Raw genomic sequence first — 15,374 nt, forward strand, 5'->3', positions numbered from 1 at the left:
AGTGTGAGTGGAGGAAGGACAGAGAGAGAGGGAGACACAGAATCTGAAGTAGGCTCCAGGCTCTGAGCTGTCAGCACAGAGCCCTACATGGGGCTTGAACTCATGAACTGTGGGATCATGACCTGAGCTGAAGTCGGACGCCTAACCGACTGAGCCACGCGGGTGCCCCGTCATTTTGTATTCTTAATATGTGTGCTCTTAGGTTCTCCTGCATACAGGAATTGAGAGGCATGTGCAAATGCAGAGAGCACATCTTTGGGTCCATTAGTGCTAGAAATACTTGTGCATAGGTTTTTGGGTTCTGACACATGCATTTCCTAAAGACATGAATTAGAGTGAAAAAGGGAAAGGTGTCATCATGGTGCTGTTTCTGCTGCCGCTCCTTCTTTTGCTCTGTTTAAGAGGAAGTTGCTGGCACCCAACAATACCCGGGAAAGATACGTTACAGAGGACTTCCTCTTAAACCAGGGTACAAAAGGACACAGTGCACGATGAAGTCCATGTCGGAAGCCAGGGGTGGAAACCCATGTAGAGGAAAACCTTTTCTTTCTTTTTTCTTAAACTGAGATATAAATAACCTATGACATTGTATACATTTAAGGTGTACAACGTGTCAGCACACTTCTATATGGCAGTGTGATTACCACAATAGTGTTAACTAACCCCTCCATCACGTTCTATTAAGGATCTACTCTCCTAGCAACTTTCAGGTATACCTTATTGTTCACTACAATCAGAAGGCTGTACATTAGATCCCCAGAACTTATTCATCCTCTAATTGCAAATTGTACCATTTAACCAACATCTCAGTTCCCTTGCCCACCCCCACCCTCACCCCTGGTAACCACCATTCTACTCTGTTTCTGTGAGTGTGGCTTTTTTTGATTCTACATATAAGTGATAAACGATAATGATCTTTTTTCTGCCTGACTTATCTCACTTAGAACAACACCCTCAGAGTCCATCCATATTGTCATAAGTGGCAAGATTTCCTTCTTTCTCGTGGCTGAATAATATTCCATTATTCCATATGTATATTACATATATGGCATATTATGTATGTGTGTGTATATATATATAGATAGATAGATACATATATACACACACATATCCCACATCTTTATCCATTCATCTACTGACAAACTCTTAGGTTGCTTCTATACCTTGGCTATTGTGAATAATGCTGCAATAAATAAGGAACTGCAGCTATCTTTTCCATATCCTGTTTTCCTTTGGATATATCACCCGGAAGTGGCATCACTGGATCATATGGTAGTTCTATTTTTAATTTTCTTAGGAACGTCCGTACTGTTTTCCATAATGGCTGAACCAATTCGCATTCTCACTAACAGTGCACAAGGATTACTTTATCGCTACTTCCTCACCAACACTTGCTATTTCTTGTCTTTTTGATACCCATACTAACAAGTGTGAGCTGATATCTCATTGTGGTTTTAATTTGCATTTCTCTGAAGATTAGTGATATCGAGCTCCTTTTCATATACTTGTTGGACATTTGCATGTCGTCTTTGGAAGAATGTTCATTTCCTCTGCCCATTTTTACATTGGATTGTTCAATTTTTTTTTTGCTATTGCTTTGTATGAGTTCTTTATATAATTTGGATATCAACTCCCTACCAAAGATATGGTTTCCAAATATCTTCTCTCATTCCATAGATTGACTCTTCGTATTGTTTGTTGTTTCTTTTGCGGTACAGAAGCATTTTAGTTTGATGTAGTGCCACTTATTTCTGCTTTTGTTGCTTATACTTTTGATGTCATGTCCAAAAAATAAATGCCAAAACCAATGTCAAGGAGTTACTTTCCTATGTTTTCTTGTAGAAGTTTTATGGTCCGATATTACCCTTAAGTCTTTAATCCATTTTAAGTTAATTTTTGTGAGTGGTATAAGATAGGGGTCCTTTTTATTTTTCTGCATGTGTTTATCCAGTTTTCCTAGCACCATTTGTTAAAGAAAATTTTTTCCCCATTGAACACTCTTGGCTCCCTTGTCAAATGTTAGTTGGCTGTATATGGACACAGAGTTGTTTCTGGGCTCTGTTATTTGTTCTGTTGGTCTATGTGTCTATTTTAAGCCAGAACTATGCTATTTTGAATGGTATAGCAGCTTGGTAGCATAGTTTAGGATCAGGAAGTGCGAGTGATGCTTTGTTTTTTCTCTCAGGATTGCTCTGGCTATCTGGGATCTTTTGTGGTTCCATACAAATTTTAGGATCGTTTGTTCTATTTGTATAAAAAGTGTCATTGAAATCTTGATAGGGAATATGTTAAATCTATAGATAGCTTTGGGCAGTATGGACATTTTAACAAATTAATTTTTCCTATCTATGAACATGGACAGGATAGCTTTTCATTTGTGTCTTTAATTTCTGTCATCAAAGTATTACAGTTTTCAGTGTATTGAATTTTCACCTCCTTGGTTAAATTTATTCCTACATATTTTATTGGTTTTGATCCTGTCATAAATGGGATTGTTTTCTTTATTTCTTTTTCAGATATTTTGTTGTTAGTGTATAGAAATGTAACTGGTTTCTGTAAGTTGATTTTGTATCCTCCAACTTTACTGAATGTGTTGATAGTTCTAACAGTTTTTTGGTTGAGATTTCCTGTGTATAAGATCGTATAATCTGCAAATAAAAACAGATTTACTACTTCTTTTCCAATTTGGCTGTCTAGCTAGGACTTCCAGTACCATGTTTAAAAAGAGTGGTGCGATGAGGGGGTGGGGGGCGCCTGAGTGGCTCAGTCGGTTGGACGTCCGACTTTGGCTCAGGTCGTGATCTCGCAGTTCGTGAGTTCAAGCCCAGCATGGGGCTCTGTGCTGACAGCTCAGAGCCTGGAGCCTGCTTCAGATTCTGTGTCTCCTTCTCTCTGCCCCTTCCCCACTCATGCTCTGTCTCTCTCTGTCTCTCAAAAATGAATAAACATTTAAAAAAATTTTTTTTAAATAAAATTTTAAAAAAGAAGAGTGGTGAGATTGGGCACCCTTGTGTGGTTCCTGATCTTAGGGAAAAGCTTTCAACCTTTCCCTATCGAGTATGATGTTAGCTATGGGTTTGCTGTGTATGGCCTTTATTATGTTGAAGTATGTTCCTTTTATACCTAGTTTATTGAAGCTTTTATTATAAAAGGTTATTGTATTTTGTCAAATGCTTTTTCTCATATGTCAAGATGATCATATGATTTTTATCTCTCATACTATTAATGTGCTGTGTCACATTTATTAATTTACATATGTCCTACCACCCTTGTATTGCAGGGATAAATTCTACTTGATCATGGTATATGATCTTTTTAATGTGCCACTGAATTCAGTTTGCTAATATTTTTTTGAGGATTTTTGCATCTGTATTAATCAGGAATTTTGATGTGTAGTTTTCTTTTTTTTTTTTGTAGTATCCTTATCTGGCTTTGATATTAGAGTATTCTGCCCTTGTAAAATGAATTTGGGAGTGTTCCCTTCTCTTCAGAGTTTTGGAAGAGTTGGAGAAGAATTGGCATAAATCCTTCTTTAAATATTTGGTAGAATTCATCATTACAACTATCTGGTCCTGGGCTTTTCTTTGTTGGGAAGTTTTTGATCACTGATTCATTTTCCTTACTCATTAGTGCTCTATTCGTATTTCCTATTTCTCATGATTCAATTTTGATGTATGGTTCTAGGAATTTGTCCGTTTTCTTTTCTTTCTTTCTTTTTTTTTTTTAATTTGAGAGTGCAAGTGGGAGAGGTGTAGAGAGAAAAGGAGAGAGAGAACCTTAAGCAAGCTCCATGCCTAGTGCAGAGCCCGACGCAGGGCTCAGTCTCATGACTGTGAGATCACGACCTGAACTGAAATCAAGAAATAGATGCTTAACCAACTGAGCTATCCAGATGCCCCTATCCATTTTCTTAATTTAACAGGATGGGAGACTTTAGCTACATGGTACAAAAAGAAGATGCATTTTCACTAACTGGGAATTCTGAGAGCATCTACCATATGATTTGGACAAATAATCCCTATTGTCTTTGATACTCTAGCTCCCATATTGGCATGAATTTTACTTTGTTACTATTGTGCGTGTGTATATATGTATATGTTTCAGTGAAAAATGATTACAGGAAATTTAGAAAAGACAGATAAAAAATAAAAATCATGCATAATACCATCTCTTACCTAATCATGGTTATTTCATTCCCTTTTAATTTTTCTCAAGCTTTTTTAAACATAGTTAATAACCATATATTTTATACTTTTATCATTTCCATTTCACTAAATTGTCTTTTTTTTAAAGCTGCATAACATTCCACTGAATATGCTGTTAATTGACCTAATATTTTCTATTGTTAAATATATAGGACTTCCTGCCAGCTTCTTAATATTATAATAATGTTATATTCATAGTTTCATGCACATAGAATTCTTTATATTATAGATTATTTTCTTAGATTACCATATTTTTATTGCTTTTGCTACATATTGTCATTGTTTTTCCAGAAGTAGTAGTAATTGACAAGATCACTAACAATGCGTGAAAGATCAATTGTGCCACATCCTTGAATATTGTTTTTAAAATAATTTTACTAGTTTAATTTCAACAGCCTCATTTTTATTTCTTAAATTAGCACCAGAGATTGGATTTGTCTTTGTGTGTATTTACTAGTTCTACTTCTTGCATGAATTGTTTGTCCTTTACATACTAAAGTGAAATCTTTACTATTAAATTCTTGGGGCATTAACTCTTAACGTTTTAAAACTTATACACATGTATTTTATATTAGAAAATTGAAACCCATCTATATGTAAACCAGGAGAAAATAAAAATTGCTCATATTGCTACCACATAGACATATATGCTTCTGGTATTTTAAATCTATTCTTCTGACCATTTTTTTTTTTAATGTTCATCCAATTTTCTTAAGTAATCAAATACATCATCACACACTTTTAACTTGCCTTTATTTCATTTAATATGCTAATGCCTTTATATGAAAAATATAGTACTTTTTTCCCTGGTAATTCATGCTCTTTCTTGATAATTTGAAAAATACAGAAAACTGTAAAGAATAAAAATTACTCATCATTCTATCACCCAGAGATGATGGCTATCAATATGTTGTAGTTCCTTTCCATTTTTAATGAATCCTTTCCTCAAAATTGCTATCATGCTATATATATTTATGATGTTTACTGAGTATTTATTACGTTATTATACTTATAAAAATTTCTTTTTTGAAATTGTTCCCTGGTCACATAATTTGTTTTAGAATTGTCATGGTCCTAAGGGCACCTAGGTGGCTCAGTAGTTAAGTGTCAAGCTCTTGGTTTCTGCTCAGGTCATGATCTCACGGTTCATGTGTTCAAGCCTTGCATGGGGCTCTGCGCTGACAATGCAGAGCCTGCTTGGGATGCTCTCTCTCTTTCCCTCTCTCTTTGCCCCTCCCTTGTCTCTCTCTCAAAAAATAAATAAACTTAAATTTTTTTTTTTTAAATTGTCATGGTATTAGATGTTTGTTTCTGATTTTCTGTATTTTTTTTTATGCAGTTTTTACCTTCACCAGTTTTGTGCTTACCTTGTCACTCACCAACATTGACTATTATCTTACTTTTAAATATTTGCTAATTTGGTAGTTGAAAAATAGCATCTCATTATTTTGATACCTTTCTTAAATGAAAATTCATTAATAAGAATAATAGGATTTCACTAGAACGTATTTTAATAAAAGGAAGTAGACTTTTCTTAAATGGGTGGTTGTAATGGTTATAAGTGTGTGTGTGTGTGTGTGTGTGTGTGTGTGTGTGTGTAAACACAAACAGTGGATTCCTGTGCCTAAAATAGGACTTTTTTTTTTCTAATAGGTCTTGGTATCTTGATGGACAAATACTACTAATAATCATTTGTGTTGGCATTGTATTCCCTCTTGCACTTCTTCCTAAAATAGGTAAGTCTTTAGAGAAGAGAACATTTTTTTTTTGGAAGAGAGAGAAGATAATGTTAAGGGGTTTTTAAATTTCACAGTACCACATTTTTAGCAGAAGGGTGGTAGTGGTGAATAATTTTGAACTCGGACTTATTTTAGGTTGTTCAGCCTTCAGCCTTGCCTAGTTAGCCCATTACTTGGTTTGCAGTAGTATTTTGTCTGCCCTACTAAAATAAAATCTTTACAGCGGAACATTAAAGAGCAGCCTTTCCTTACAGTGTACCATTAGTGGTAAGCCTGTTCCAACTCTGCTGTACAGAGCTGCATAAATGATCTGTGACAGATAGTTGGAATGTTGTTATTCTCAGCCCTAAGCCCCAGATACCAAGCACTGTAATAGAAAACATGCCCAAGATGTATAGCTTTTGCTGTACGTTAGGAACACTTTCCTTATAAATTGCTTTTTATTTTACTGTTATTTTACAGGCTTTCTTGGCTACACAAGTAGTTTATCATTTTTCTTTATGGTGTTCTTTGCTGTTGTGGTAAGTTTGAAATAGAGTACATTGCTTATCTCCTCACTAAAATTGAACTTACTGTGTTAATGTCTTCTTTTTTCTTCAACTCTGTTTTCTGTTAGAGTTTTAGTTCATTGTGTTATTTAAAAAGCCCTTTAGGCCACAAAATTATTTCTTTTGTTGTATCTCTTTTGAAGAGGCTGAGCTAAAGCCACAGTTCAACTTCAGTATCTCTTTTGGTTCACTAGAGAGGAGAGCACACTGATTGTGTTAAAACCTAAGATGAAGTCTAATTCTTTATGTAGGTGTGTGTTTCAGTTTATTTCCATATAATGCTGTGTGTGTATGTGATTGAACTCTCCCTTGCTACTGAAAGATGAGTGAAAGGAAATGCTACCCAAATGAGCAACAACATAGTATACCGGTAGCTGAGCCATATTATAGAGCCATGGTTTTAAGCTATCACAACAATCTAGGAGGCATTTAATTTAGGTTAAACTGTCTTCTGGGATACGAGGATAAAACAACTTTGGATTATTTAAATGATGAGGAAGTGACCCTGGTTTTAGTGTCCAGAAATATTTATTCTTCAGTGGATGCTCTTAAAACTAAAATACTCAGAAGTGTTTTCATTTAATCATTTGTTGAATTTATCAGCGTTAAAAATCATTGCCCTCCCTCCCTCAGATTGTTTGACTTGTATCTTAGAAGTAAATGAACTGAACACAGACTCTTTTCACCCTCAGTTTAATTGAGATACAGTTGACATACAGCACTAAGCTGAAGGCGTACTGCATAAAGACCTGACTTACATATATAGCAAAATGATTACCACCATAAGTTTAGGGAACATCCATGAACATAGACTTTTTAGGCTCCGCACTGAAAAGGGAAACCACAGTTATTTTCACCATAAGTGGATTTTTTTTTGCAGTGGTACTTTATTAATTTTTTGAGTATAGGTGACAAAAAGTGTTACATTAGCTTCAGGTATACAGCATAGTGATTCCATAAGTTAATACATTATGCTATACTCACCACAAGTGTTAGTACCATCTGTCGCCATTCAACACTATTGTAATATCATTGACTATATTCCCTATGCCGTACCTTTTATTCCCCGTGACTTATTCATTGCTTAACTGGAAGCCTGTGTCTCCCACTTCCCTTGACCCGTGTTGCCCATCCCCCTCCCCTCCTCACCTCTGGCAACCCTCAGTTTGTTCTCTGTATATATAGGTCTGATTCTACTTTTTGTTTATTCATTTGTTTTTTTAGGTTCCACCTGTGTGAAATCATATGGTATTTGTCTTTTTCAGTCTGACTTATTTCACTTAGCAAACTACCCTCTAAATCCATCCATGTTGTTGCAAATGGCCACCATCTCATCCTTTTTTGTTGCTGTGTGATATTTCATTACGTACACACACACACACACACACACACACCACATCTTCCTTATCCATTTGTCTATTTGAATATTTATGTTGCTCCCATATCTTGGCTATCGTAAATAGCTCTGCAGTAAACATAGGGGTGCATATATCTTTTCGAATTAGTGTTTTTGTTTTCTTTGGGTAAATACCCAGTAGTGGAATATTGGGTCATATGGTATTTCTATTTTTAATTTTGGGGGGAACCTCCGTACTGTTTTCCACAGTGGTTGTACCAATTTACGTTCCCTTCGGCAGTACCTGAGGGTTCTTTTTTCTCTACATCTTCGCCAACACTTGCTATGTATGTCCTGTCTTTTTGATTTTAGGCATTCTGATAGGTATAAGGTGATATCTCACTGTGATTTTGATTTGCATTTCCCTGATGATTAGTGACGCTGAGCATCTTTTTGTGTGTCTATTGGCCGTCTGTATGTTCTCTTTGGAAAAATTCAAGTCCTCCGTTCATTTTTTAATTGGATTATTTTTTTGGCATGAGTTGTATAAGTTATTTATGTATTTTTGATATTAACCCCTTATCACATATATCATTTGCTAATATCTTCTCCCATTCAGTTTTGTTTTCTTGCTGGTTTACTTTGCTGTGCAAAAGCTTTTTATTTTGATGTAGTCCCAGTAGTTTATTTTTGCTTTCAGTTCCCTCGCCTTAAGAGACATGTCTAGAAAAAGGTTGACGTGGCTGATGTCAGAAAAATTACTGCCTATGTTCTCTTCCAGGAACTTTATGGTTTCAGGTCTCACATTTAATCCTAAGTAGAGATCTTTAATCCATTTTGAGTTTATTTTTCTATATGGTGTTAGAAAGTAGTCCACTTTCATAATCTGATTGTTGAGAAGTATCTACAAGGTTAGGAATGACCTATGTATGCAAATGAACATATGGATGTGAAAGAGAATCAGTCTAGATAACATTGAATTTTTTCCTCACAGATAATTGGCAATCCAAGCATTGCATAGGTAAGAATAATTTGGTTTTTATAGCCGATAGCTTGAAGCATGTGAAATGTATTGATACAAGATGTCTATTATAGTTTTCACAGTATTCATTTCTGGCAGGTACTCTTAAATTCGGTGCAGATTTCTTACTGTAGCAGTCATATGGAAATAATACCTTTATTCTGCACTTATTCTAATGTTTTATAAACCATCTGCCCAGATTTTTACCTGTGAGCACAATTTAAATTTGATCTGCAATGAGACAATGAAGATACTGTTCACCTTTTTTTAATGCTCCTTTTTTTTTTTTTAAATTTTTTTTTTAATGTTTATTTATTTTTGAGACAGAGACAGAGCATAAATGGGGGAGGGTCAGAGAGAGGGAGACACAGAATCTGAAACAGGCTCCAGGCTCTGAGCTGTCAGCACAGAGCCCGACGCGGGGCTCGAACTCACGGACCATGAGATCATGACCTGAGCCGAAGTCAGACGCTTAACCAACCAAGCCACCCAGGCGCCCCGTAATGCTCCTTTTAATTGTCATATTTATTTTAGACTTTCTAAATAATTAGGTTTTGAAATACTAGTGGTTAGGGAAAGGAAGCCTGTATATATTAGCTCAGATTTTTTTGAAGTGTGTCAATGATTTCATTTATTATTTTTGTCAATTTGTGTTTGTAAATCTATATAATATCTATATTACATTTTTCAAAAAAAGAAAAATCAGCCCAGAAATCTGTTTCTTAAATTACACTGCCTAAATAATGTAAGTAAAGCTTGCAGTCTTTTTAAAAAAAATCTGATCAAAACCAGCTTTAATTTTTTATCCTCACACTTAAAAGGTTATCTGATGGCTACCGTTTACCAATCCTAGCATTGGTTACTAGATACGGAATCTTAAGGTAAATTTATCTTGTTTACCTAATGTTCAATTTCTGTCAGTTTATTTTTTTAATGTTTTATTTATTTTTGAGAGGGAGAGAGAGAGACAAAGCGCGAATGGGGTAGGGGCAGAGAGAGAGGAGGACACAGAATCTGAAGCAGGCTCCAGGCTCAGAGCTGTCAGCACAGAGCCTGATGCGGGTCTCAAACCCACGAACCATGAGATCATGACCTAAGCCAAAGTCAGACGCTTAACCCACTGAGCCACACAGGTGCCCCCAGTTTCTATCAGTTTTAATATACACTGGTGTAAATAGCATTACTGACGATTTTGTATGAAATTCAGTCTCCTACACATCCCATGGAATCACGGGATAGAATCAGGAGACTCCACCTTCTATGTGAACCTCAGTGGTATTTTTATTTGTAAGAGAACCTTCTTACAACAGGTTTATTTAATTCTCCTAAAAGTGGTGGCATTCTTTTAAACTATTCTTTCAGAAGCAGCAGTTACATAAATGGAATATTGGATTAAACCTAAAAATGTTGGCCCTGGTTAACTTTATTATTCTGCATATGATCATGATAAAGGATAAGGATATTCTTCACATTTCCAAGCAAAATCCAATTTAAAAAGCTTATTCTTACCAAACCCCTAAAAACAGCCATTTGAGGGGAAACCAGCAGAGCGTTAACATCACCCCAGTGAAGTGTAGGTTTCATTACACGCACCTACAAACCCACGTGGCTACCTTCTGCATTCTACTTTTACAGAATTTATTTTACACCTATTATACCAAACAGCATTTTTTTTGTTTTTTTGTTTTTTTCAATATATGAAATTTATTGTCAAATTGGTTTCCATACAACACCCAGTGCTCATCCCAAAAGGTGCCCTCCTCAATACCCATCACCCACCCTCCCCTCCCTCCCACCCCCCATCAACCCTCAGTTTGTTCTCAGTTTTTAAGAGTCTCTTATGCTTTGGCTGTCTCCCACTCTAACCTCCTTTTTTTTTTTTTTTTTCCCTTCCCCTCCCCCATGGGTTTCTGTTAAGTTTCTCAGGATCCACATAAGAGTGAAAACATATGGTATCTGTCTCTCTCTGTATGGCTTATTTCACTTAGCATCACACTCTCCAGTTCCATCCACGTTGCTACAAAAGGCCATATTTCATTCTTTCTCATTGCCACATAGTACTCCACTGTGTATATAAACCACAATTTATCCATTCATCAGTTGATGGACATTTAGGCTCTTTCCATAATTTGGCTATTGTTGAGAGTGCTGCTATAAACATTGGGGTACAAGTGCCCCTATGCATCAGTACTCCTGTATCCCTTGGGTAAATTCCTAGCAGTGCTACTGCTGGGTCATAGGGTAGGTCTATTTTTAATTTTTTGAGGAACCTCCACACTGTTTTCCAGAGTGGCTGCACCAATTTGCATTCCCACCAACAGTGCAAGAGGGTTCCCGTTTCTCCACATCCTCTCCAGCATCTATAGTCTCCTGATTCGTTCATTTTGGCCACTCTGGCGTGAGGTGATATCTGAGTCCAAACAGCATTTTAAACACCCACATATAAACTCCCTAATAAGATAAAGCAAAGACAAAAGTGTTTATCTTATTAGAAACAAGATACACCATCACTTACAGTCTTCAAACATTATCCTTCTTTGACTTTCATAATTTGACAGTGCATTTATGGAACAATCTGCAGACAACTCATTTTAACAGACAAATTAAAGAACACTTTTAAGCAGACATGACTGTCCTAAATTGTTTATTAGGTAAGAATTTTACAAACATGACCTACATTAGCAGTAATGGTGGAGCTGGGGAATATTGTGTCTCCTCCATGCCGCACAGCGAGAACCACTAACTGTGGTGGAACTTGTGACCCTTTCCAAGGCCATATCTCTTGTGGCCTCAGATGTCAGCTCTCATGTCTCCCTGTGCTTGTGGACTGGTTCGGCGATCCACTGGTGTCAGGATTCTCCTGAGAGCTTAATGGAATGGATCAATGAAGGTAACCTCAAAGAATTTGTATGTGGAATCTTCGCCAACCCAGTTAGAATTCAGGACTCTCAGAGCCCCACAGTGGTGTCTAGCCACGCATCTGCAACCGACTAAAGGCTTTGGGCCAATCTTGGCTCGTTAGCACCATGATGGCCAGGCTTGCCCTGGGTTGCACCCTTAGGAACTGAGTGTTTGCAACCACTGTGGTGCACACGAATCTGATATATGACATAACCTTGCCAGGTCTTGTGCCCAGTCTGGGGGCTTTATCAGGCTGGATTGGGTGAGGGCCCTGTGGACCGCGGAGAGCTGGCCATACTGCCAGCAGCACACCCTGAGAAGAAAGCTCATTACAGTGGACTGCTTTTCTCCATAGCTCCTGGATGTACTTGTAAGCGCCTGTCTTGGCTGACCTTTGAGCTGATGCCTGCCGCCAGACAGAAAGCAAAACTTATGGCCTTGTCTGTTGTCCCAGATCCTTATTTTGCATAAAAATTTAACATAACATTTTGCCTCCCTGAAATATCTAAACTTTTTAAAGTCAATTTTATCAGTGGCTCCGAATGACAGTAACTAGATGGATCGACCTTTTTGGGTCCATTTTAGAAAACAAATGGATTGCCGTTTTTTCCAAAAGTTCTGTCTTGAGTAGAGATAAGTATTCTAAGTAATATTTTAGTAAGCCATTAATCAAAATAGAAAACAATTTGGATGGCTTTTAGTCAGAAGCTTTGCTTGTTGTGAGCCGTGGATGCTGTTCTTAAGGATCTGTCACTCTCGTAAGAAAAATTAATGGGAAAACAATAGAGAACAATGAAGACAATATATAATTGAGTAGTGATTTATTTGCTTCAGAATAAGAATTGCAGGAATTGAGAGAAGAGAAGGAAATTAAACTTGAGCCTTGAAAGGCGGAAAAGACTTGAAACAGAGAAAAGGAAGGGTCTTTTGTGCCTGTGAACTTAATCCTGTTTTTCCCTTTGTCTTTCTAACCCCTGGAGTTACCTTCTTACCATGTTGTACCTTCAGCCTGAGCAAGGACTCCCTGTCACTGTTGTTGGGTGTCTATTCTCATTCTGTACTTCTACTTTGTAGGACAGCACACCTCACCATCCCACCATGTAGGCTCAGACTTGGGATAGGTCTCTACTGGGAAATTAGCTATAGTAGCCCGATTTAATATTAATAATATAAAGCCAAGCTGCCAATGATTTTTTTTTTTCATTAATTAGAAATTCATTGAAAATGAATGAAAAACTCATTATATTGTATTTTAGAGCATTGTTATGAGATGTTTTGATTTGCAAGCCAAGTAATAAAAGCTGATGAAATAAATGAGATAGCTCCCATTCCAACCTTGTCGAAGTACTTGGTGCACAGGTGTTCAGTACATGGTTGCAGTTGCCACACACACTGTTAGTAAGGGGAAGGTGTGCGGTGCTGAATTTGGGGTAGGGCTGCAGACAGAGACCAGTAGCCACCATGCTGCTCTAGCTCCTATCCTACCCCATCCTCATCTTTTTTTGAAAACGTACCAGAAAAAAAAGATGTGAAATTACTGCTTTTGATTTTTTTTCTTTCCTCTTGGTAAGTTGACCATTATGTACTTGTATTCCATATTGAAAGCTTACCTAGAAATATCAAAAGCAACTTGCTTAGTTTACCCTTTTATTTATTTTTTCTTGGTGAGGGCTTGAGTTCAAAGCAATTCTTTAGTTCACTATTAACTTTATCCTAAAAGTGTACATTGTCCTTAATTTGTTTTATCACTATATAAAATTTTGTTTGAATAGGGTAAAATCCCAAACTAGATAAATACCGAATAGGAATAGTATTTACTTACTGGTCTCCTGCAAAAGACAAATGCTTCCTTTATTCTCCCTTGCCCCTCTGTATGCTGGGTTTCAGCCTGGAGCAAATATTTGCAGAGTAATTGCGTGCCCTGAAACAGCCTCAACAATGGTAATGTCGACATGTCCACAACTGTAGGTCTGGAGCATTATGGCCACAGTCCAGAGTAAAATCCTGAGATATTTGCATTGGTTCTTTCTGAGAGGTGGCATCCCTCTGGATTTCTTTTAATTAAAAAAAAAAAAAAAAAAAAAGAATTCTTTGTACCAGCTGGAGTTCAATAGCTACGTGCTGTTACTCTTAGCCAGCTTTATCTACATTTACGAAAAGTAATACAAGTCTAAAAGCAGCCAGGAGGATGGTGCTTTGAATCAGGAATCCCTGAACTCCTGCTTTGTATGGGGTCTCTCCTTATTTCTGTCTGTGGCCATTTCCAGAACTGGTATTAATATTTCTCTATCGCTACTGATGCCAGGTCCACAAATAACCATAGTCTTATACCATTGTCACTAAAAGCATCATGTTCCCATTTTGAGTTGTACTTGTTTTAATGCCTTGATGCTATTAGAGTTTTGAAAGTTGACACGAGAGTACTCAGTGTTTAAGGGGGGAGATTCCCCACTAAACAGATATGCGTCACTCCCCTTTCCCTCTCACAGTAGGCAGCCATGTTAAGTGACAACCCATTCTAACTGGCAAAAGATCATAGAAGCAAAGAATCTTCTGTTAGCTATTAGTTGGGATGGAGTTCATTTAATTGAAGTAATGCTGACTTGTTTGAAATCATTTTCTTGTCATGAATTTCATAAGAAATAATCTTGAGTGTGGATTCTATTTATTCTTGCAGGTAATAATTAAAAAATGGTCCATCCCTTGTCCTCTGCCATTAAATTATATAGAACAATCTTTCCAGGTAATAGTTTACATTTTCAGTTTCTTCCTGTTTATTTTAAGTTAAAAAGAAAAAAAAAAAACAGAGCAAGAATGATTTTTTTCCTAATTAATGAAAAAGTAATGGCTGTATTGCAATTTGGAACTTTGTTTTGAAATGTTTTTATTTGAAAGCCTAGTAATAATAACTACATCATTTTTGTGGATGAATTTGGGCTTTTAATGACTGTTGGTTTCTCTTTTTCCCCTGTATCCTCTTAAACAGATTTCAAATGCTACAGATGATTGTAAACCAAAGCTCTTTCATTTCTCCAAAGAGGTGTGTAAGTTATTAACAGATACTTTTGGTTGATTTTTCACATTTCAAGTTTTAAGAGATTTGTGTAACAGGGTCTCTTAGGTCTTTGTACCTGTAGCTAATTAATTTTCATGAAAGTGCTAAGTATAGGGTTGCCTACCAGAAGAATAATATTATTTAACACAGGGTGGCCCATTATGAAACAGCCACCTTTTTTTTTTTTTTCTTTCTTTTTTTCTTGGCATGCCTTTAAATGGAGCCTGTTTTAAATGGGCCACTGCCTAAAAGAACAGATTTACCGAATGTCTGGTCTGGCCAATAAGGTCCTCTGTGGATACAGACTTCCTGTTGCCTTCTGGACTTATAAAGCTAAATAGCCAATTATATCAAAAACTCCTCCCCTGTGAGTAGAACCTTGGTCTGTAGCTAAACAGCCTCATCATTGGACCAGCAGTTGAGTGCTGCCAATATATCTTCGGGCTGAAATTCCAGAGTTGAAATTTATGATGCTTAGATTGGAGACTAGCAGATCAAGTCTCCTTGCTATCTCTAAGAGTCTTAGAATCCTGGAAATATCTGCAAGAGCCCCTGAACATCAGCAGAGG

General features: G+C 36.7%; 1 protein-coding gene and 1 pseudogene across 8 annotated transcripts in view; one reads left to right on the forward strand and one right to left on the reverse strand.

Moving 5' to 3' along the window:
- The window catches only part of SLC38A6 (solute carrier family 38 member 6), a 74,426-nt gene that overhangs the window by 35,090 nt on the left and 23,962 nt on the right, over window positions 1-15,374 (forward strand). For 7 of the 8 annotated variants that reach the window (XM_060619983.2, XM_060619977.2, XM_078448175.1 and 4 more), the window contains 4 exons: window positions 5,859-5,941; window positions 6,407-6,465; window positions 14,428-14,493; window positions 14,737-14,790. In XM_060619983.2, the coding sequence (XP_060475966.1) occupies window positions 5,859-5,941; window positions 6,407-6,465; window positions 14,428-14,493; window positions 14,737-14,790 (262 nt within the window). The remainder of the gene's footprint in view (window positions 1-5,858; window positions 5,942-6,406; window positions 6,466-14,427; window positions 14,494-14,736; window positions 14,791-15,374) is intronic. The other variant, XM_060619980.2, reaches the window with a different exon arrangement.
- On the reverse strand, window positions 11,528-13,704 carry LOC144616491 (large ribosomal subunit protein eL15 pseudogene; annotated as a pseudogene).

This window comes from Panthera onca, chromosome B3, assembly GCF_046562875.1.
Source record: "Panthera onca isolate mPanOnc1 chromosome B3, mPanOnc1 haplotype 2, whole genome shotgun sequence".
NCBI classification, from domain to species: Eukaryota; Metazoa; Chordata; class Mammalia; order Carnivora; family Felidae; genus Panthera; species Panthera onca.